Source organism: Odocoileus virginianus, chromosome 32, assembly GCF_023699985.2.
Source record: "Odocoileus virginianus isolate 20LAN1187 ecotype Illinois chromosome 32, Ovbor_1.2, whole genome shotgun sequence".
NCBI lineage: Eukaryota > Metazoa > Chordata > Mammalia > Artiodactyla > Cervidae > Odocoileus > Odocoileus virginianus.
This window is the reverse complement of record NC_069705.1, coordinates 36,316,508-36,341,339: the sequence shown is the minus strand read 5'-3', so window position 1 is coordinate 36,341,339 and position 24,832 is coordinate 36,316,508. Positions and strand designations below refer to the sequence as shown.

The window sequence follows — 24,832 nt, the reverse complement described above, 5'->3', positions numbered from 1 at the left end:
TCCTGAATTGGGTTTCCAGTTTCAGAGGACAATAAAATCACAATAATGTTCTTATATGCAGCTAGAGAAGCTTTAATAATTTGGTTATAGGTACTTGCATCCAAAGCAGTATTATATACAGTAGCTGGTCCCTGTCTATTATATAGAAAGATTTTCATACCCTCTTCCTTCAATCTTTGTATACACTCCCGTAGTATATATCAAGATTTGGTGCAGGCTGGCCAAGAGTAGGATATTTAATTCCATGGCCCGCAGCACATAACTGTAGCAAAGCTATAGGTTCCTGCCCATGATTAATATTCCAATCACTGAAGTCTTGTTGAACTTCTGGGTCATGGAATATAGGGATAAATTTAATACAGTCTTGGTCATCTAGAACTATTCCATGACCCCCTGGTTCAGATAGTTGGATCAGCCAGGCTTAAAGTGGCTCTCTGGCCAGTTGCATGCTGTGGGACGGTATATCATTTATCTCTTCTGTATAATCCTTATGTATCATTTTAGTTGTGGGAGCATGGCCCCCTCTTTGCTCCATCTTTCCACGTAAAGCCGGTTGTGCCTGACAAAGTTCTCCTTCCTTTGACTTTTCTACACAATCATCATCATCCATGTATTCATCATCTTCCGCATCATCCCAGATATCGCCGTCCCAGGTATCAGGGTCCCAATTAGGGCAGGCATGGGCCAAGACAACCTGTACCTTGTGTTAATTGACTTGCCCCTTGCGGTGAAGATAATTTGTATTTAGCCACATGCACTGCTGCTTTCTCTGACACTGTCTGCTATCTAGAAACTTGATCAGGTAAGACTCAATTTTGACATTGCAACATAGCCATGTGGCTTTGTAAACCCAGCATTTCTTCTTTCATTTGTACCTTTTCAGTTTCCAATTCTGCCTTCCTAGTATGTATTTTCCTATAAGCTGTGAACAAACACCAACCTCGTCTTCCAAAAAAGAGCCTGTTCCTTACCTGTTCCAAGTTAACCATGGGAAGCTGTTCCAACATGTCCAGCAGCTCAGCACACCACATTACAGTGCCCCAGTTTTCACATAGTCCAGCTCCCTTTCCCATTCCTGAGCTAAACTGCTAAAAGAAGGATCTTCCCAACTTGGAATAGGATCAACTTTCCCATGAAAAAGCAATAGTGTCTCAAAACCTGCTGACTATGCCAAAAACGATTTGCTTTGCTTCAGTGGTTCTTTTAAAGAAATCAAGATGTAGTCCACAGGTTGGTAACAGAAACCAATTTATTAAAGTATTTGAAGTGAAGTGAAGTCGCTCAGCCATGTCCAACTCTTTGTGACCCCATGGACTGTAGTCTACCAAGCGCCTCCATTCATGGGATTCTCCAGGCAAGAATACTGGAGTGGGTTGCCATTTCCTTCCCCAGGGGATCTTCCCGACCCAGGGATCGAACCTGAGTTTCCCCACATTGGAGGCAGACGCTTTAACCTCTGAGCCACCAGGGAAACGGCTAGTACAAATCAAGGATCAAAGTGAAAAGAAAGAAGTGAATTTACAATAGCACTTAGCAAATTAATCTCACCCGTCCAGGGGAAAGCATCTTCATCGGGCTCACAGCGGCTGGGCAGTTGCCGTGGTCAGTGCACCAGAGTCCCAGTGGGGGCACCATCCACTCCATGCATCCATGCAGGGAGGGGACCTCGCTGTGAGTCTGGGTGTGTGCCATTTTATAACTTACGAAGTTCTTTGTTCTCAAAGGAGTTCAAAGAGTTTGCGCATTTGAGAAATGGAAAAAAACCTGATTGGCCCCTTGATTGTCCAGATCAAAGGAGAAAAACGGTATTCCTCAAACCCTGCTATTCCTGATCTTTATGTACTGTTGATGCTTTTCCCCTTTCTTGGTGGATGTTTTCATGATGCTCCCATTCTTCATGATGTTTAAGTACATAAGTTATTTAAGTACAAGTAATGTCTAAGAACACATGTTGTTTGGGTACAAGCAATGAACACAGTACATCAGGTCACCATCTGGTACACGCTTCATCAAAACAATGACCTAATGATGTAACTTTAAATTATTATTATTATATTTTTTGAATTTTAAAAAATTAAACTTTAATCTTTTAAATCCTTAGATCTGTGCCCCAATTTTAATCATTTGACAGTGATTAGAGGATAAAAATAAAAGTTGTTTGCTTAATATTTCAGGACCTTCTATAGTTCAATTTTATGTGCCCCTTTTGCTGGCCCAGGCAGTTTCTTCACTGCCATCTAGCATGCACCATGGGATTCCTATTGTGCTTGCTTCTATATTTGCAACTATTATGGCTTTCTTTTTAAAACATCATCTATATGTTATTCATATTTTCAGACTCAGTGTTCTTTTATTTATATCATTATTTCCTTCTCAGATAGTGTCAGTGGTCCCCAACCTTTTTGGCACCAGGGACCAGTTTCATGAAAGAAAGTTTTTCCACAGATGGGAGAGGGGGATGGTTTTGGAATGATCCAAGTGTATGATATTTATTATGCATTGTTTTCACCTATATTTTATTTTCTATCACCATAAAAGATGAATGTTGAGTTAAGCAATATTCTATCTATATTGATAGTGATAGCTTCTAATTCTTGGCATATAGTACCAAAAATATCTGCAATAGAGTGTATGGAAAGTTGTTATGATATTTCTTTGTTGGGACATACTTTTAGTCCTTAGAGTAACTTTAAATTATTAAGCAACATTTTTACTATTATTAAATAAAATTTTGTTACTATATATTATTATTAAATAACATTTTTAATATTATTAAATATTATGTAATAATATTATTCAATAACATTTTATTATTAAATAACATTAAGATAAATTATTAAATAACATTAAATTATTAACCATAGCACTACAAAGTGACACCTAGGAGGCAGGGGCTGTAACAGTTCTTTGGGCCCTTAAGAGGCCGAAAGATTCTAACTTCAACCACTAAACTCAAAAAAGGGAATCTGTGCCTCTGTCCTCAGGGTAAGCCCATTTTTCCTGTTGGCATTAAAATTTTACATCACTTTCTTCCTGTCTCATGAATAGGTATAACAATTCTTCCATGAAGGGGTGGTGTGTGAGCTGATTGACTAATCGGAAGAGATGGAGACAACTACTTTCAGATTTTTAATGGTCTTGTCAGAAAAAAAACAAATTGGTGATGTCTAGGTCCTGGGCAATAAATCTACGTGGTCTAAAATCCCAAGAAGAATGGAGAGGGCTGACTCTGAATAATAAATTCTCTATCTGTTCAGCCCTGTCATTTCCCAGCGCTTCTTACCTGGAACAGGCAGCAAGAACAAGAAGAGCAACACAAAGAGAAGGTAGTAGACCCTCATGATTGGCTGGCTTCCCAGCTGAGACTGGACAGGACGGTGTGCTCACTCACTTTATAAAGGCTCCAGGTCCGCAGCCATAGGGAGAAGCATTCAGCAGCTGCAATTCCTGTAATATTACAGTGATGCCAATATGATGTATTTCCTGATGCTTCATGCCAAGGTCCCTTACAAAGCAGACCACGCCCATTCCCCCCAGGAGTTAATTACAAACCTCAGGGAGACTCAGAGCCTGATGTGAGCACAGGGCTGTTCTGATGCCTCTGAGCTCTGGGTGCTCGTGTAGGGCTGGCTCATGTCTGGCTGTCTGAGACGGGAAAGACCTGCCCACTCCTGGATGCAGTCCTGGGGCATGTACTGGGAGCTCACCTGTGCCTACTGTGGTCCTAAGCTTTTGCCTTCTTCCTAAAGTCCTGGGAGAGCCCAAGGGCTGCTGGGAGCCACATCAGTCCAGTCCAAGGCTGGTGTATTCAGAATCTATGTGTAAACTGGGGCTGGGTCATGCCCTAAGCCTGCACAAATACTAGAAATGGTTATGAACCAGGATCAGCTTTTAAGTAGTGTGGGAAGGGAGGGAAAGTGAACTGCATTCTGGAGACCCTGCCCTTGTGTCCTTGGCCTGTGATGGAGTGTGACATCTCAGGTCAAACACAGCTTATACTTTACTGTGGTCTGAAAACCACCAAATTCATATCTCAGGAAGGTGTCTCATTTTCCTTTATCAGAGACAGATGGATGATGTTTTTAATGTGCTGGCGTCTCCTTCCTGATGGTGTCACTCACTCTACAAATGAGGGGCTTTGGAAGATATATCTATGACTTCCTCCTCCTGAGAAAAAGAAGGAGGTTTCTGTGCAATTTTAACAGAAAGAACGAGGTTTCTGAGAAAGTTCGAGGAAACAATGTGATTTGTGGGAAAATCCTGACATAAAAAAAGAATGTTTCTGAAGAATCCTCAGAGTACAAAGTAAGTTTCTGAGGAAATTCTGACAGAAGAGGTTTTCTGAGGGGAATCTGACAGAAAGATGGATGTTTCTGAGGCTATTTTGAGGAAGAGAAAGCAGTTTCTGAGGGAATATTGATAGAAAGATGTATGTTTTTGAGAGAATTCTGACAGAAAGAAGGATGATTCTGAAGGAATTTTCACAGACAGAGGGACGTTTCTGATGGAATTCTGACAGAAAGAAGGAAGTTTCTGATGAATGATGAAAAGTAGGAGATTTCTGAGGTAATTCTGACTGAAAGAGTGATTTTTTTAAAGATTGTTTTCATCTATAGGTTTTACAGAATATTGAGTAGAACTTCCTGTGGTATACAGTAAGTCTTTATGGGTTGTCTATTTTATATGTAGTTGTGTGTATATTGTTTTTCTTCAATCAGTAGTTGTGTCTGACTCTTTGTGACCCAATGGACTGCAATATGCCACAATTTCCTGTCCTTCACTATCTTTTAGAATTTGCTCAAATTCATGTCCATTTAGTTGATGATGTTATCTAACCGTCTCATTCTCTATCACCACTTCTCCCTTTGCCTTGACTGTTTCCCAGCATCAGGGTCTTTTCCAGTGAGTTGGCTTTTCACATCAGGTGGCCAAAGTATTGGAGTTCAACAACAGTCCTCTGAAAGAATATTCGGGGTTAATTTCCTTTAGGATCGACTGGTTTGATCTTCTTTCAGTCCAAGGGACTCTCAAGAGTCTTCTCCAACACAACAGTTAGATAGCATTAATTCTTTGGCGCTCAGCCTTCTTTATGGTCCAACTTCCACATCAGTGGTGGCTATTGGAAAAACCATAGCCTTGACTAGATGGACATTTGTTGGCAGAGTGATATCTCTGCTTTTTAATATGCTGTCTAGGTTGATCATAACTTTTCTTCCAAGGACCAAGTGTCTTTTAATTTCATGGCTGCAGTCACCATCTGCAGTGATTTTGGAGCCCAAGAAAATAAAGTCTGCCACTGCTTCCACTTTTCCCCCTTTTATTTGCCATGAAGTGATGGGGCTGCATGTCATCATATTAGTTTTTGAATGTCGAGTTTTAAACCAGCTTTTTCACTCTCCCCTTTCAGCCTTATCAACAGGCTGTTTGGTTCCTCTTCACTTTCTGCCATTAGAGCAGTATCATGTACATATCTGAAGCTGTTGATATTTCTCCCAGCAATCTTGATTCCAGACTGTGATTCATCCAGCCCAGCATTTCACATAATGTGTTCTCCATATAAGTTAAATAAACAGGATGACAATATGATAGATATACACTGAACAATGTCGAATTTGTGATCTCTGAAGAAGATTTAGCTTTGGGACTAGGGACTAGGCTTGATCACTCAAGAGCTTTTATGTAGCAGAGTTTTATTAAAGTGAAAAAGGACAGAGAAAGTTTCTGGCACAGACATCAGAAGAGGAAGTGCCCCACTCCTAGTCTTATCAAGGCCTTCTATAGTTTACCAGGCCCACTCCCACAATATACAAGATTAGTCAGAAGGTTCATGTCGAGCAAGATACCTTGCTGTTATATAATCATTAGTACAGAGCTTAAGGAAAAACATATCTTTGAGCAAGATGAGTTGTTTTGTTGTGTAATCATTAGCTCTAGGCTTAAAGAAAGTTAGTCTTAAAGACTGTTGTCGTAACAACTCAGAGTTTAAGAAAAAATGTCTTATGTGACTAAGACAAAGCAATATAGAAAAAAACCATTTGTCCCTTTTCTCCTCCTCGGGGCTCTGGACTCCTTATCAACCTTCCTAAGGCTTAGCTCTCTCAAATCTGCAGCCTTGTCTTACTCCTTTCCCAATTTTGTACCAGTTAGTTGTTCCATGTAGGGTTCTGCTGTTTTTTTTCTCAGGGACAGGTGGTTGTCTGATCTTCCCATCTCTTTAAGAATTTCCCAGAGTTTGTTGATCCACACAGTCAAAGGCTTAAGCATAGTCAATGAAACAGAAGTAGATGTTTTTCTGGAATTCCCTTGCTTTGTCTATAATCTTACAAACGTTGGCAATTTCATCTCTGGTTTCTCTGCCTTTTCTAAATCCAGCTTGTACATCTGGAAGTTCTCAATTCACATACTGTTGATGCCTAGCTTGAAGGATTTTGAGCATAATCTTACTAGTATGGGAAATGAGTGTAATTGTATGGTAGTTTGAACATTGTTTGGCATTGCCCATCTTTGGGACTGGAATAAAAACTGACCTTTTTCAGTCCTGTGGCCACTGCTGAGTTTTCCAAATTTGCTGACATATTGAGTGCAGCACTTTAACAGCACCATCTTTTAGGATTTTAAATAGCTCAGCTGGAATTCCATCATCTCCACAAGCTTTGTTGGTAGTGATGCTTCCTAAGGCCCACTTGACTTCACACTCCAGAATGTGTGGCTCTAGGTGAGTGCCCACACCATCATTGTTATCCAGGTCATTAAGACCTTTTTTGTAGAGTTCTGTATATTCTTGCTACCTCTTCTTAATCTCTTTTGCTTCCGTTAGGTCCTTACCGTTTCTGTCCTTTATTGTGCCCATCCTTGCATGAAATGTTTCTTTGATCTCTCCAGTTTTCTTGAAAAGATCTCCAGTCTTTCCCATTCTATTGTTTTTCTCTACTTCTTTGCATTGTTCATTTAAGAAGTCCTTCTTACCTCTCCTTGCTATTCCCTGGAACTCTGCATTCAGTTGGGTATATCTTTTGCTTTCTCCCTTGCTTTTTGAGTCTCTTCTTTCCTCAGCTATTTGTAAAACCTCCTCAGACAACCATTTTGCCTTCTTGTATTTCCTTTTCTTTTGGATGTTTTTGGTCACTGACTCCTGTACAATGTCATGAACCTCTCTCCATAGTTCTTCAGGCACTCTGTCTACCAGATCTAATCCCTTCTATCTACTTGTTGTATGTATATGTCAATCCTAATCTCCCTATTTATCCTTCCCTCTCTTGGAACTTGCTATTCTTTTCCTTCTTTCTACAAGAAAATGATCCTCTTTAGTGTTTCTCCTAAATAATGATTTTGGATACAAAAGTGCCTTAATTCCAGCTGAGTAACTCATGAGGGCTTGGGGCAAATGTTAGCCTTTCTATTTCTCTAGTGTTCTGAGTAAATTTGATGAGCTCATATGTATTTATGACACAATTGCACACATTTTGGGTTGAGTTAACAATTACAATTACTCCTCTTCTTTTGTTGTTTTGAATTATAGCCAAAGACCTATTGCTTAGAAATGATTGGGGAGGGTGACTACTTCACTTATGGACATCTTGCTGATAATTTCTATTAGTTGAGTCATGAAGATGTATGAGTCACCTGAGGCTGTCAGTTTACATATATATATATGTATTATATGAATTATATTTATATGCATTACTAGAATTTAAAATACCAATTTCCAATTTATTGTCTTTATTTAACTTTAGTCAACTCTGCTTCATATTAAGTGTTAGTTTTATAGGAAAGGGAAACCAGAACCATCTAAATGAGTTTTATTTGAAAATCACTTCCATTAGTATGCAAGCCAAACCTGTATTTTCAATGATTATGTATATTCCAATTTATCATATATTTATTAATAGTGTATATTTATTATATTTTTCCAATTCTTTTATCTAATGCTGTGTAGTCTGCTAGAAAAGCTACAAATTCTTAGCTGTTTGGGAAACTGAAAACTGTCAAAAATGGAAAGAGACTTTTAGCCACGAGGTGTCATGGTTTGTCTTTTCTTGAGTGGAACAGTGATGGCTAACTTACATTTTGTTAAGGTATAATAACATAGGATTAGGAGGCAGAGTCTGCTTTGCTGAGCCCACATGTTTTACTTCTTCAGGCTTATCACCTCCTATTCTATAGTTGACACAATTTCCCATGGTATATGCCAATTCTGGTTTTATTTTGCATATGAATCTAAAATAATACAGTATCTTCTGTGACAAACTATGTCATATTTAAAAGCCTTTTTTAACTTGTAAGTTTTCAAAAATGTAATAAAATGATTCAGTGTTCATTAAATATAACTAAAAAGGAACCTATCTGTTCATATCATTCAAATCTAACATGGACTTCACTAACAAATTGTTTCTTTATTGAATCCTTGTTTTATTTTGAGTGGATTAGACTAGTAAGGGAAAAGAGAGAATGAAATAAACTAGACAAAGATGAAGGATTTATTTCAAATTGCCATTCTAGAAATTTGTGTGGCAACCAACCTCTCTTTTCAACTTTTGACATTTATCTCTTGTCCTCCTAGAATATAACTAGTCTTCATCCTCTCAGTTTTGAGGCTCTTCAGTTACAAAGGACATCTTAACAATTGTGGATAATCAAAGTTTTATCAAAACATTTATATTCATATTAAAACCCAGAATGTTCTAGATAATTTATTATTAACACATCCACATCTGACAGTTTTGTTATCTCAGGAAATTTCAGTGTAACCAAATTAATCCAAACTTTAATTCAGTGCAACTGAATTAAATCAAACTCACTAAATTGAGTGAAGAACTTCCATGGAGGTATATCTCTGTGTGTAGAAACAGAGGAGAGAGAGATTGCCTTGCTTTGTGAGATGGGTGTGGAGGGCATCTGGAGGAAGGCTAAGCAGAGGTGTTTGTGGAGTCATTTGGCCTCATTAATAGATTTTTCCATCCTGTGAAACCTGTGTCCAGTAACCTTCTTGTCCTCTCTCTCCGCCTTTCATTTTCTTAGCTATAAAGTACAAATCCACCTACAATGCAGGTGATGCAGAAAACGGGGGTTTGATCCTCTGTTTGGGAAGATTCCCTGGAGGAGGTCGTGGCAACCCACCCCAGAATTCTTGCCTGGAGAATCCCATGGACAGAGGAGCCTGGTGGGCTACAGTCCACGGGTTGCAAAGAGTGGAACATGACTAAGGGATGGAGCACACACACAGCACAAAGTATGAAGGATCCAGAATTACTATTCTGGTGGAAATGATTCCAGCCAGGGTGTGGGATTCCAAATGTGGCACATTTGAAAAGAATGAACAAGGCTCACTGCCCTCTGTCGTCTACCCATGAACCTCCTCACAGGGAAGAGTTCTTGTGCTTAACTCCCCCAGGGCCAGGGGGCAGGGGGCGAGACCAGCCTCAGCTAGCGTTGGCAGGACTGAGTGGGACGAAAGCTTCCAGCTCAGGTGCCCTGTTAGCAGGATCATGTGATGAACAGACCTTGAATCAGGCCACCCGAGTAGGTCTATCTTAATAATGAAAATGATTTTTGTTCAGAGTCAGATGAAGAAAAAGGCTGATATTCCCCTTTAGATAAGCAAAACTACCTATTGTTATTTCTTACCCTTATGGTTTTTTTTTTCTTATAAAAAATTTTTTTATTATGAACTGAGTTTATTTTATTTTATTTTATTTTCCATTTGGTTTTATTAGTTGGAGGCTAATTACTTTACAATTTTGTAGTGGTTTTTGCCATATATTGACATGAATCAGCCATGGATTTACATGTGTTCCCCATCCCGATCCCACCTCCCGCCGCCCTCTCCATCCCATCCCTCTGGGTCTTCCCAGTGCACCAGCCCTGAGCACTTGCCTTATGCATCTAACCTGGGCTGGCGATCTGTTTCACCCTTGATAGTATACTTGTTTCAATGCTGTTCTCTCAGAACATCCCACCCTCGCCTTTTCCCACAGAGTCTAAAAGTCTGTTCTGTACATCTGTGTCTCTTTTTCTGTTTTGCATATAGGGTTATTGTTAACATCTTTTTAAATTCCATATATATGCATTAGTATACTGTATTGGTGTTTATCTTTCTGGCTTACTTCACTCTGTATAATGGGCTCCATTTTCATCCATCTCATTAGAACTGATTCAAATGAATTCTTTTTAATGCCTGAGTAATATTCCATAGTGTATATGTACATTTCATCTTTATCTTTTTTAAGAGAATCGTCTTTAGGGTATAAGATGCCCTGTCATGTAGTTTAGTCTTGTAGTTCTTAAGAGGCTGGCAGTGCATTGAGAAGAAGTTCCCCGGGGATGAATACAAGTAGAATTAGGACATTTATTTCCAGTCAATGGAGGAAAAACAAGTTTCAGAGGAGTCGGTATAATTTATCCTCAAGTTCTGGAGTTCTGGGCCACACTGGAGCCTTTAAAGTTCATGCATGTGTTCTAGAGTTTGAAGAGCCTACAGTTGGCTCCTATCAAGGAGATTTTGATTTGGGAGCTGGCGTTGGATAGGGAAAAAATACCCACCACTTTCTACAACATCTTTTGTCTTCATTACATACGCCAATGGGCTGTTCTATGCTGGTGCAGCCTCCGTCTTTGCACACCCCTTTCAGCAGATTACATTGTTTCTGTCCGGGGATAAGGCCAGTCCTTGCTGCACAGAAAGAAATGTAACAACGTCATTAATTCACCATCCATGTATTGATAATGTACATAAAGCAATACATTTACAGAAGAATGGCTTCAAGATAGAATAAATGATATTAATACCCTTTATCTATTTCTACACAGATTCTGGTGGTTCCTCAGGCTTCATTCAGTTTGGGTACCTCAAAAGATAATGATCTCAGGATTAGAAAAGAAGGAAGCTACCCTACACTTGAAACTCCTTCTGTGGCAGAACCAGGAATAGAAACTCTAAAGAAAGAATAGCGGAGGTAGTGTTAAAAAAGGAAAGACATCTCAGGCTCATAGGCTGCCTAAAACCTGTAGATGATCCTACTTTCAGGGTAAACTGAAACTCCTGCCTGATAGAGATACTAGTGATCTACCACTTCCCAGTGTAAAGTTTGGTGAACTTGCCCTTCTGGTTCATTTTTATTTATTTGTTTGTTGTTGGCTGCACTGTGTCTTTGTTGCTGTGGCCAGGCCTTCTCTTGCTGTGGCAAGTAGGGGCCACTCTTCATGTGGGGCAGGGGCTTCTCCTTGCAGTGGCTTCTCTTGTTGCAGAACATGGGCATTAGGGCACTCAGGCTCAGTAGTTGTGACACACGGGCTTACTTGCCCTGTGGCATGGGGGATCTTCCCGGACCAAGGATTGAACCTGTGTTCCCTGAACTGGCAGTCGGATTCTTAACCACTGGGCCAGTAGGGAAGTCCTTGCCCTCATTCTTGAAGCATCCCTACAGATTTAGCATTGGCTTTTTTAGCTTTTCCTGGGGCACAATCCCATGAAATGCGTGGCACATTTTCTGGTACAAACTACTGCTGTCTTCTAGGGGCCTTCTTGCCGTTCCTTGCACACACTATGTGTTCTTCTGCATCAGGGAAATTACACTGGCTTCTTCCTTTGCCAGAAGCATTGAGGGCTCCTTGCAAGTGCTTTATCCATGAACGCTTACCTTCTAGTTTTCAGCTTAAAAGGCATACCTCAAGAAATTCTTCCCAAATGTTGCAAATCAACCATGACCACATGCTTCAGGCACTTTTAATACTCTGTTCCTCTTCACTGTACTTGGTAAAATTTATTATTATAGATAAATTTGTTTTCGTTTACCTAGTGTCTGTCTTTTGTACTGTGGGAAGACGCCCTTCCTTTTGCTTCCCATTTGCATCTTTTGTATTTCCCATAGCCCATGGAAATAGGTGCTCTGTACACACTTCTTACCACTGGATGCAGTTACGTGTTCTTTGATGCCACACACATTATTTGTCTCTTATTCCTTCTAAAACTTCCTGGCTCCAGCCTGTTTTTGACTGGTCCTCACCCTTGGATATACAATTGTATTTGTGGGTGTCTAGTCTTATTATTACCCTACGAACTTCTCTGAATCTTAGGCCTAGATTTCTTGGAGTCTTATTTTCCTGTCAGTTATTTCTGGTCTTTGTTCTAGGATAATCTTTTTAAAAATTGTTTTTCACCCTAAGGCTGAACCACTGCCATATCCTTTTTCCTACTCCAGTGATGACTTTTGGCTGGATCTTTACTTCCAGGAGAACTATCCCGCTTAACATTTTTTTTTTTTTTAATTTAAAAAAAAAGGCCCTTAACATGGAGTAAGTATGACTTTGGATGGAGACAGTCGTTTATGTTGAACTGAATTTAGCTTAAGTGGTGGAAAGCAAGCATGAGGAAAAAATTTTAAAAAATAAAATAAAATATTCACTAGTCAATCATGCAGACATAATTGTCTTGAGGCAATCGCTTTCAGCAATCTGAGAATTTATCACTATTATCTAATTTTAAGGAACACTGATCAGGAAAATCTAAAGACTAGTGTAAGTTGTCTGAATAACAATGCCAGAATATTAAGCCAATTGGACATGCCTGCCACAAACACTGAAGAGAAAGAGTATAGAGTTAAGTGAAGAAACATGTTTCAAAGACATTGTGACTCCCCAAAGAGGAACCTTAAAAATCTTCTCAGGTTCCTCAATGTCTAATTAGGAGATTAAAAACCCTGACAGAAATTAGAGTTACCACTCTGTGGGCACAGAGTAATGGAAACAACACTGACCCAGATTAAAAATACTTGGTTCAAAAATGAAGTCCTACTGTAAAACACACGGAGCACTGCTCAATGTCATATGTGGCCAGGATGGGAAGGCAGTTTTGGGGGAGAATGGATTCATATATATGTATGGCTGAGTCCCTTTGCTATCTACCTGAAGCTATCACAACATTGTTAATTGGCTATAGTCCAATATAAAATAAAAGTTAAAAAGAAATACTCAGTTCCAGCTGCAATGTTGCCCCTACCTACATGACCTTACTGAAAACACTCTTTATGTGGATATGGATCTTCTTATCTGTAAAATTAAGAAATTAACTATTAGTTGCCTTCTATCTTTAAGTCCTTAACATCGTATAATTTTACGTTAGCTCTCACTGCGAGTGTGTCGTCTTCTGACAGAACTGAGGGCCAGATGAAAATTATGTGAACTCCCTCAAGAGTTCACAAATCAAGGGGGCAACTGTACATCAGAGTTTCTAAGATATTCATAGATCAGGTGAAGATCAAACAAGTCAATATATTCGATTGTATTTGAAGGAATGTGATTCAAGGAAGAGAGAGTTACCCAAATGAACCCAGATGTTGAGGGGTGGAAATACCCTGTCATAAACAGTTTTACAAGGATGTGAACAACCCAGGCTGAAAATGACACATTCCCTTCCTCCTTTATCTACACTTTAATATTCCAACTTCTCAGTCATGAGCACCAAGGATGTACCTCTAACTGTTAGAATTCCTTCCTTCTTATTTTGCATTATGCTTAAAATTTTGCCACTGAAGTGCCATCCCAAATTTCTGTGCTTTTCCAAATTCCCCTGCCCCCTGTTGGTTTTAAATAACTTGATAAAATTCTCTTTTGTTGTTGTTGGTGTTGAGTTGTCTTATACACCTAACTTGCACCCTTCACAAATATTCCTTTGCCAATAGACTCCAGGTCACTTTGATTCACTAACCAAGTCTGACCCAATAGCTGCCATTTCCACTGTCTCTTTTGGAGACGGGGGCCCTTGTGAAAGCTTCTTGATTTGTATTCTTGTGTCAGATGTCAAGGCTTCTCCCCCTCCCTCTATATTTGAGCTGCCTTTTGTAATCATGGAGCTCTTGGGACTTGTTTTCTGTTGGTGGAAATCCTTGTCTTTCTTCCCAATTTGGACCCCATCAGTTCTAAGGAGGACGCTCATGTTGGACCTCTGTATCCCTGAGACTGTGCGTTAGGGTCTCAGTCAAGATGGCCATGGGATAACTCAGTGTCCGAGTAGGTCTCTAAGAAACCCAGCTCTACAGTTGTTCGCCACCTACCTTTTGGTATTAGAGCCAAAGAGAGAAGGAGAACAGAAAGCAATAAACGGAGTCTCATGGTTGAATGCCTGGTAGAGAGCAGTGAGTAATCAGGAACAGCAGGATACAGCACCTTTTATTTACTTCTGCAGACCAACAGTCCTTTTAGTCAGTGAAGCTTAACAAATAAGAAAACAAAACAGCTTCCACTGGAATGTTTCCAAACCCTGGGCTCTCTAAATTTGGTGACAAATTAACCCAACCACTGGAGACCAGATGGCTTATCCTGTACTTTTTCTGTGGGCTCTCACATTTTTCAGAGGTCAGTATCTCTGACCAGCATCTTTTGAGGGATCACTGAGTGCAAAGTCCTGCTCACCACAAAGTCCTCTGTGTTGCAAGGGGACTCTTTATCATATGAGGAAGAAAATAATTGCCTAAGGTCTATTTCTGGAAAAAAGAAGCTGTACTTTTAAGTTATTTCTTTAAAAGAGAGGCCAGTATCACACATATATTATGTTCTCAGTAGCATCTGAAAGGTAAATACACTTAGTTCACATTGAAAACTAAAATTTTCTCATCCATTATAACCCTTTGTATAATTGTCCCATATGACAAGGTTGGTGAGAACAGAAGAGTCAAAGAGCACAGTATTTCCTCAATCACCATGTATTGTCTAAAGACTCTATGCCAAAAGCTTAAGGAGATCTGCAGCCTTTCCATATAGCCAAAGCTATGGTTTTTCCAGTAGCCATGTACAGATTTGAGAGTTGGACTGTAAAGAAGGCTGAGCACCAAAGAACTGATGCTGTTGAACTGTGGTGCTGGAGAAGACTCTTGAGAGTCCCTTGGACTGCAAGGAGATCCAACCAGTCTATCCTAAAGGAGATCAATCCTAAATATTCATTGGAAGGACTGATGCTGAAGCTGAAGCTCCAGTACTTTGGCCACCTGATGCAAAGGACCAACTCATTAGAAAAGACCCTGATGCTGGGAAAGAGTGAGGGCAGGAGAAGGGGACGACAGAAGATGGGATGGTTGGATGGCATCACCATCTCAATGGACATGAGTTTGAGCAAGCTCTGGGAGTTGTTGAAGGACAGGGAAGTCTGCTGTGCTGCAGTCCATGGGGTCACAAAGATTCGGACATGACTAAGCAACTGAGCAACAACAGTCTTTCCACCTACCATATGGAAACAAAGTATATTCCTAAAGCCTTTGGCCAGTAACCAATTGACCTAAAACCAATTTATCTAAAGTTCATTTACCTACTGATCAATGGCTTTATGACACATTTATCTAAATTCACTTATTTTTGCCTTTTTAAGCTTTCATATATAATTGCTTTGAGGGGAAATTTTTCTATACTTCTATGTCTACTCTTATGACTGTCCTCTGCTTAGTTGCTCAGCCTTTTCTGACTCTTTGCAACACTTTGGACGGTAATCTGCAGGCTCCTCTGTCCTATGGATTCTCTAGGCAAGATTACTGGAGTGAGTTGCCATACCCTCCTCCAGGGGATCTTCCCATCCCAGGGATCAAACCTGCATATCTTCTCCTGCATTAGCAGGTGGGTTCTTTACCATTAGTGCCACCTGGAAATGTTTACTAACTAATGTGTTTACTTATTTAATGTATTTTTACAAATTGAGATACAGCTGACACAGAACATTGTGTAACTTTAAGGTGTTCAGTTCAGTCGCTCAGTCGTGTCCAACTCTGTGACCCCATGAATCACAGCACGCCAGGCCTCCCTGTCCATCACAAACTCCTGGAGTTTACTCAAACTCATGTCCATTGAGTCAGTGATGCCATCCAGCCATCTCATCCTCTGTCGTCCCCTTCTCCTCCTGCTCCCAATCCCTCCAAGCATCAGGGTCTTTTCCAATGAGTCAACTCTTCGCATGAGGTGGCCAAAGTATTGGAGTTTCAGCTTCAGCATCAGTCCTTCCAATGAACATCCAGGACTGATCTCCTTTAGGATGAACACCCAGGACTGATCTTCTTTAGGATGGACTGGTTGGATCTCCTAGCAGTCCAAGGGACTCTCAAGAGTCTTCTCCAACACCACAGTTCAAAAGCATCAATTTTTCAGTGCTCAGCTTTCCTCACAGTCCAACTCTTACATCCATACATGACCACTGGAAAAATCATAGCCTTGACCAGACGGACCTTTGTTGGCAAAGTAATGTCTCTGCTCTTTAATATGCTATCTAGGTTGGTCATAACTTTCCTTCCAAGGAGTAAGCGTCTTTTAATTTCATGGCTGCAGTCACCATCTGCAGTGATTTTGGAGCCCCCCAAAATAAAGTCTGACACTGTTTCCACTGTCTCTCCGTCTATTTGCCATGAAGTGATGGGACCAGATGCCATGATCTTAGTTTTCTGAATGTTGAGCTTTAAGCCAACTTTTTCACTTTCCTCTTTCACCTTCATCAAGAGGCTTTTTAGTTCATCTTCACTCTCTGCCATAAAATCTGCATATCAGAGTATGTCAATTTGATACATTTACATATTATAGGACAATTGCCGCCACCGTGTTAGCTAACACTTCTCCTAGGTCACCTTTCTCTTTCTTTCTTTTTTTTTTTTTTTGTGGTGAAAACAAGATTTAGTTTCCTATTACTTTGAAGTTTATAATACAGTATTATTGACTATTATCACTATTTTGTGCCTTAAATCTCCAGAACTTACTTATCTACTAGTTGTAAGTTTGCACCCTTAAATAGGGAGAAGAAAATGGCAACCCACTCCACTATTCTTGCCTGGAGAATAGCATGGACAGAGGAGCCTGGAAGGCTACAGTCCACGGGGTCGTAAGAGTTGGACACAGCTTAGCAACTGAACCACCACAACCTCCCTTAAATAACATCTCCCTAATTCCCCCACCCCAAGCCCCTGGTAACCACCATTCTGCTCTCTGTTTTTACGAGTTTTGCCTTTTTACATTCCACATAAAAGTGGTATCATACAATATTTGTCTTTCTATGTTGAACTCACCTCACTTTGACATAATGCCCTCAAGGTACATCTATGTTGGTGGAAATGACAGGATTTCCTTTTTTTCTCATGACTGAATAATATGTTATTGTATATGCACACCCTATCTTCTTTATCCATTCATCCATTGGTGGACACTTGGGTTGTTGTCATATCTTTTGTGAATAATACTGGAATGCTGGAATGTGGGAATGCAGATAATTCTTCAAGATTCTGATTTTATTTCCTTTGTGTATATACCCCAAGGTGAGATTACCGGATCATATAGTGACTCTATTTTTACTTTTTGAAGAATATCTGTGCTGTTTTCTATAATGACTGAATCATTCTACATTCTACTAACAGTGCACAAGTTTCTCTTTTCTCCACATCCTCACCAACACTTGTTATCTTGTCTTCTTAATGATAGCCATTATGGTAGGTGTGCAGTAATAGTTCATTGTGGTTTTGATTTGCATTTCCTGATAATTAGTGATATCGAGACTCTTTTCATGTACCTGTTGGTCATTTGTATGTTTCTTTGGAAAAATCTATTCAATTTCTTTGACCATTTTTTTAAAAATTGGGTTATTCGGTTTTTGTTGAGTTGTATGAGTTCTTCACATATTTATACATATTAACCCTTATCTGATGTATCATTTGCAAATATTTTCTTACATTCTGTAGCCTTTTCATTTTTAAAATTTTTGTTTATTTATTTTTGTCTGCACTGGGTCTTTGTTGCTGCATGCGGGGTACTCTCTAGTTATGGTGCGAGGGCTTTTCACTGTGGTGGCTTCTCTTTTTGTGGAGCATAGGCTCTAGGCGCACACTCTCAGTAGTTGTGGTTCATGGGCTTAGTTGCTCCATGGCATGTGGGATCTTCCCAGACCAGGGATGGAACCCATGTCCCTGGCACTGGCAGGCAGATTCTTCTCCACTGTAAATCCACCTTTTCATTTCTGAAGATTGATTCTTTTGCAATGCAGAGCTTTTTTAGTTTGATGTATTCCTGCTTGTTAATTTTTGCTTGTTGCTTTTGGTGTCATACCCCCAAACATCTTGTTGCCAAGGCAAATGTCAAGTTTTCCCCTGTTTTCTTTTAGTTTTATGATATAGGGTCTTATATTTAAGTCCTTAATTCATTTCAAGTTAACTTTTGTTACTGGTATAAGGTAGGGGTACAATTTCAGTGTTCTCCATGTGATTATCCAGTTTTTTCAACACCGTTTATTGGAGAGATTGTCATTTCCCCATTGAGTGTTCTTGACTCACTTGTCAAACATTAGTTGATTTCATAAATACTGCATTATATGATGAAAGAAGGGGAGTCTTCACTACCAAACCACACTTCCTTAATCATCGAAGTTTTCCACGTGACTAAAACTGACTCCTTCTAAGGACAACTTTGAGGTATGTAGTTGAACTCAAGTCCTAAGGGCATTCAAGGAAAGTAAGGCCTTATGACTCTAGGGAAGAAAGTGAAGTTGTAGTCAGAAGTTGTGACAGATCAAAAATCTATTTAAAAGGGTATTGATAGCATACCCTGAGAGAGGTTACTATGTTTTTCACAGTAAAATGTTTAGGTTCTGGAAAAGAGAATTATTTGTGTAGAACAAAACAATTGAGAATCTCTAAGTTATCACAATGTTTCCTCATTGCAGGAGGACATCGATATCTTTTTTTGTTAACTGAGGTTTTATTTGTTAGTATACTTATTTCTGTTGGTCTTAAACCTTCTGTTCCTTCCCTTTTGATCTCATCTCTTTGCAGTTATCTGCCATGCAGTTATAATACTTATATATCACCTCAAATTATTTCCTCTTGCCTCATTCCAGTTTTCTCCCCCTTCCCTATTTATATCTCGTCCACTCCCAGATCATTTCTAGATTTGGTTTTTGCATTTTCTTTGAACTCTCTGTGTGTCTATTTAATTGCACTGTATATAAAGTTATCTTCATCTTTGCAACTTGTTGGTTAATTTTTTTTATCTTTTTGTGACAAATTTTTAAATATTTGTTAAATAAATGGGCTTTCTTACTTTTTTTCTTATGTTTTTCATTGAAGTATAATTGCTTTACAGTGCTGTGTTAGTTTCTGTTGTAATATGAAGCGAATCAGCCATATAGTGTGTGTGTGTATATATATATATATATATGTATATGTATATGTATTTTTAAACCCCTCTATCCCACCCCACCCCCATCCTACCCATCTACGACATTGTAGATTGCCCAGCTGAGCTTCGTGTGCTTTATAGCAACTTCCCACTGGCTAGTTTATGCATTGTAGTGTATATATATCAATCCCAACCTTTCTTACTTTTAAAGAGATTTTCTGGATCTGAAAATGAGTCTCAAAGCAGTATCAGGGTAGATGTGAACTCTCTCTATATATATATATTTTTTTTTTTGGCAAGGGATGATAGAAGTTGGTAATAAAAACAATAATGTTTAATATATACATTCTAAAATGTTTAGACACAAAGACATTTCCTTTTCGATGATTTTTCAAGTTTCATTTCGCAATCTTCTTATGGGGTGCTTCATAATCTGAATAGATAATGGGCGTTGGAACTGGCAAAAGAATCCACCACGCACGACAGCATCTCCACCTTCTTCAGCAGGTACCAAGTACATCCTCTATCAATTTGCAGGTGTCTTTTCTGCAAACTCCATTCACATTGAGACAGTGGTTTTCTGCAGATGAAAAACCACTTCTTACTGCAGAAGAAGAGTCCGTTAAGATCATTAGTCCATGAAGGGAGTATAAACCTGTAAATTTTGGTGTGAGATTAAGAATTCTAGGGTGAGCATTTCTACATGGAGGAAAGAAACTGGACAAAGAGTCCATCCAATTGCTTTATCACAGGCACGGACTCCTTTTTACCCAAGAGTCAAAATAACGACAAAGTCCTCCCTCCTTTCCTTATATGTTTAGTCTTCAAATGTAACCTTGGTAAATGTTGAACAATGGAGGGAACAAAATGTATGTTCTGAATACAGCAATGTCCTTATTTTTACTGCTTTATATGGACCTTCAACCAGTATTTGCCAAATGTCTTCTATTCACTAGGCATTTTTTTGCACTGGCAATAGAACAGTGAGAATGGCAGAAATGTTTCTATATCTCATAGCACCTACAGTCAGTGAGGAAAATGTGACCCTATAAAAATAGAATAAGATAATTTCAGAAAGTGATAAGTGGTTAGAACACAATAATACAATAATGGGCCAATTATAGTCTGGAGGATGGAGTTAATAAAAATGGACTGAAAAAGGCTTTCTGAGGATAGCATTTGAACTGAGATTTGAGTGATGAAAATGAGATAGACAAGCAGATATTCATGTGAGGAAATGATAGGTATATAGGGAACAAGGTCCTTTACTTAGTTTATTTGAAGAACATAAAGACCTGTGTGGATGGAGCATACTGGGGAAAAAAATAACTTTGATAAGAAAGGAGGTGACCTTGATTTAACAGAGTCAGGACGTTTGGGACTTGTAGGTCACAGGAAGCTTGTAGACTCATATAGTTAACATTGCAGCTTCCTTCCGTCAGCTTCTCGGTGCTCAATCTTTAAAAATGTTTGGCATTTTCACCCCCTATTTCCTACAATCCATTTAGATAAGGGGTAGGGGAAAGTTTCAGGAAAAAAGACCCTGTGAATACTTAATTCAGGTACTGGTTTATTCTACACTAATAGAAAGAGGAGAGTGAGAAAGTTGGCTTAAAACTCAACATTCAGAAAACTAAGATCATGGCATCTGGTCCCATCACTTCATGGCAAATAGATGGGGAAACAGTGGAAACAGTGACAGACTTTATTTTTGGGGGGGCTCCAAAATCACTGCAGATGGTGACTGCAGCCATGAAATTAAAAGACACTTGCTCCTTGGAAGAAAAGTTATGATCAACCTGCTACTGCTGCTGCTAAGTCGCCTCAGTCGTATCCAACTCTGTGCGACCCCATAGATGGCAGCCCACCAGGCTCCACTGTCCCTGGGATTCTCCGCAAGAACACTGGAGTGGGTTGCCATTTCTTTCACCAAAGCATGAAAGTGAAAAATGAAAGTGAAGTTGTTCAGTTGTGACTCTTCACAACCCCATGGACTGCAGCCTACCAGGCTCCTCCATCCATGGTATTTTCCAGGCAAGAGTACTGGAGTGGGTTGCCATTACCTTCTCCATGATCAACCTAGACAGCTATTAAAAAGTTGAGACATTACTTGGCCAACAAAGGTCTGTCCAGTCAAAGCTATGGTTTTTCCAGCAGTCGTGTATGGATGTGAGAGTTGGACTATAAAGAAAGCTGAGCACTGAAGAATTGATGCTTTTGAACTGTGGTGTTAGAGAAGACTCTTGAGAGTCCCTTGGACAGCAAGGAGATCCAACCAGTCCATCCTAAAGGAAATCAGCCCTGAATATTCATTGGAAGACTGATGTTGAAGTTGAAACTCCAATACTTTGGCCACCTGATGTGAAGAACTGACTCATTTGAAAAGACCCTGATGCTGGGAAAGATTGAAGGCAGGAGGAGAATGGGATGACGGAGGATGAGATGGTTGGATGGCATCACCAACTCAATCGACATGAGTTTGAGTAAGCTCCAGGAGTTGGTGATGGACAGGGAAGCCTGGCATGCTGCAGTCCATGGGGTCACAAAGAGTCTGACAGGACTGAGCAACTGAACTGAACTGAACTGAAGAGAGAAAACCTCTCAATCTCTACATGTTTCAATCATCTCAGAAAGAAGTAGAGGTTATTTTTTCTTTCCAAATTAGATATGATCTACCTAACTCAATGGACAAGGAAATTTTCATCATGGAGTGTACCAATCAGAGGAAAAGTAAATTATAGACATTCTCAATGATCCTTTCAACTAAATCTTAAGAAAGTAAAAGGTACTAGAAAGCTGAAAATTGGTCATTGTGTCCAGACCATTATTTCCTCTCAGTAACTTATATGGTAGAAAATTTAATTTACTAAGTAGCTCTCTAGTGGTAGAGCTAAATAAACTAGGCTTCTAGTAAAAAATCTATCTAAAGCAAGAATTAGGAAACAGATAGTTAATAACTTCACCTTGGACTTACCTGTGTGTTGTTAGTTTGCATAGTGTCAAATTTTAACACTCCAGAAATAATACAAAGTCCATTTATAATGGATGAAGTCTATTAAATAAGTTATTTTGAGTGTAATCTTGTTAATTATATTTATATTTCTCTATTGAGGTCATTCCTAGCTAAGAATGATGTCAATATTTTTAGATTAAAATTTTGTGGTGATGTTCCCGTTTACTGTAACAGAATGACATAGACAATATACTCACTTGGTCAAGTAACTGAAACATGTGTTTGGAGGGGAGAATGGAAAAGTAAATCAACACTGACACCTGATAAACATTATTTTTTAAATAGGAAGAGAAGAGTATTGCTTTAACCAAGTTAAAGTTTGAACACAAAAATCCAGGGAATATTTCATAGTAAAATATAGCTTCAATCCCATGAAAATCAGAAATAGAAGAATGTCCACAGTCAGTATTATATAAACACAGTTTTGAAATTTTTGAACCATGCCATGAGTCATAAGAAGGAAAGTCAATGATTACTTGAACCCTTCTTTCAATATCTCCCCAGATGCCATGGGAATGATGTAAGTAACATTTTGACAGAATGTGTAGGGGTGCCAGAAATCACAGGGTACCATCAATGCATCAGAAACTGAGAAATAACTGAAAGACATAAACTAAACACAATCAGGTTGTAAGAAAGATTTAAACTTTGGCCAAAATTACAAGTTCAATGCTCTCAAGCTACTGCTTTTATAGTAAAAGTACACCTTAGAGAATACCTTTGAAATATTTCTACTCTTGAAAATGGTATGTTAATGTCCTAAAATACTCTCTTTTTCAAGGGAAAAAGTCTGTGAACTGAAACTTGAGCAGCGGGCCCTCTGTATTGGTCAACTGGGCAGGTGGAGGGTTTTATGCAAGCTCAATGCTGTGATCACCAGTCCTAACGCGGGGACTGACTCCTGGGTTTTGTACATTGCTGTTTGGTTAAGACTGGAACCCGGGAACTGAGAAAAGAAGGGAAGAGGTTTACAGCAGTAGCTTTGGATGGCTGCAGAAACACATTCTCTATTGAGACCACAAGAACATAGCAGACTGAGTATAGTAAATGAATTTATTATGAAAGAAGATCAGGAAGGCAAGATATTAGGGGTACAGATTAATGGAAAAATAACATGTTTGGTCCTTCAAGGACTAAAGATATGGAATCGTCCATGTGAGCAAATAGTTATGTTCCTTACGAAGAGTGCAAGTGGAGTTGTTTACAGATGGCTTTTTTTAAAGAGCCCCAGTGATCTGGTTTCTCAAATAAAGCTAGTTAACTAAAATCCAAAGAGGTAACGACCTACTGTGGGGAGGAGGGGGAGGAAGAGGGAGCAGTATACTTGGTTGTCTTACAGTCTTTTGGGTTCCTCTCAAAAGTCTTATATTTATTCTTAGCCTTAAGGATTTAAGATCATAGAGTCTCATATTTCATGTGGCTGTCTCCATTTCCCATCCCAATCATTTTCTTCCTACAGAACTCATGCATTAGTATTCCAAACTGTGTTTTCCTCCAAGTTGCCTCGTTTTGCGGGACTAGGTTTAGGCTGAGGTACCTATTCTGTGTGATGCTATTTAACATATGAAGCCCTTCCTAAAATGTGGACCAACACTTGATCTTCTCAGTAACCCCTTACTGGGGACTCTAATTCTCTTTCTGAAACCCTCTCCTGGGTCTGTGCCATTTACATAGCGTGGCCCAGTGGCCAGTTTAAATGAGACAGGTCTGGGTTATGCCTTAGTCCTGATACAGTGATAAGTGCTTCTTTCACTTTCCAAAGATGTCTAGTTCCGATTTTTTAAATGTTCGTCCTACTTCTATAATCATGGCTACACCGCCCCCATAATGAGAGTTGTGCTCATCATTATGCTGACTTGTCAGTTCCTTCAGGAGGCAAACCTACAGGACAGAGTTCCCAGGACGCACCCTCTGCACTAAATCCTGTCGATAGGTCTCTGTCCATCTTTTTCTGACCTACTGAATAGATACAACGATAGATGCTGATGGATTCAATCCTTTCTGATCTACCTGCCTACCAATGGGTCACTGTGCCTCACCTAGACATCCCAAGCTACAAAGTAAGGATAAAGCCGAATGTGATGCCATCAAGCATTCGGTTAACAGCGAAGGAATGATCTCTCTGCCGTCCTCCCCTATTGTCATCCTATGAGGTTTATGAATCTGCAAGACCGATTCCAGGGTCTTGTCTGACCCTCTCAACAGCTTTCTGAACTGTGGACCCAGGTAACCAGTTGCCACCTTACCCGGGGATAAGAGGATCAAGAAGAAGAGCGCAGAGAGCAGCAGGTGGAGCCTCACGGGTGAACAGCAGCTGGAGGGAAGGAGCGTCAGCATGGCTCGAGCTGGTGATCGCTGGGCGGGCAGGTCCGTGGCCTTTTATGGTGTCCCCTGGGCCTGCGGTTTTTCCATGGTTAGTAGAGCCTATCCAAAAGAGAGTTAACACAGTCTTTCACAGGAAATCTCCAGGGAAAAAAAGTACATGGTGTAGTGGAAACTCAACAGATGAGAAAGCAGAAGCTGATGCCATGGGTTTCCCAGATTCAGGATATCCAAGCTGTCTGCTGTGTTCCCTTATGGGGAGACCCTCCCAGCAGGGGATTGATGACTTTAGCAGTCAGCTGATGAAGATATAGTCAGTTCCTCTTTACATTACATGGAAAATAGACATCCACATTTATAATGTCTAGAATT

General features: G+C 39.6%; 1 protein-coding gene and 1 pseudogene across 1 annotated transcript; both read right to left on the bottom strand.

Moving 5' to 3' along the window:
• Nucleotides 1–10,380: 10,380 nt before the first annotated feature.
• LOC110122619 (beta-defensin 130B-like) lies at nucleotides 10,381–14,106 on the bottom strand. Its single transcript, XM_020870120.2, has 2 exons — nucleotides 14,045–14,106; nucleotides 10,381–10,665 (listed from the first exon to the last, which is right to left on the bottom strand). The coding sequence occupies exons 1-2, from the start codon at nucleotides 14,104–14,106 to the stop codon at nucleotides 10,488–10,490; spliced, it is 240 nt and encodes a 79-aa protein (XP_020725779.1). The 3' UTR covers nucleotides 10,381–10,487.
• A 5,417-nt stretch (nucleotides 14,107–19,523) lies between these two features.
• LOC110135263 (beta-defensin 109-like) lies at nucleotides 19,524–24,557 on the bottom strand (annotated as a pseudogene).
• Nucleotides 24,558–24,832: the final 275 nt, after the last annotated feature.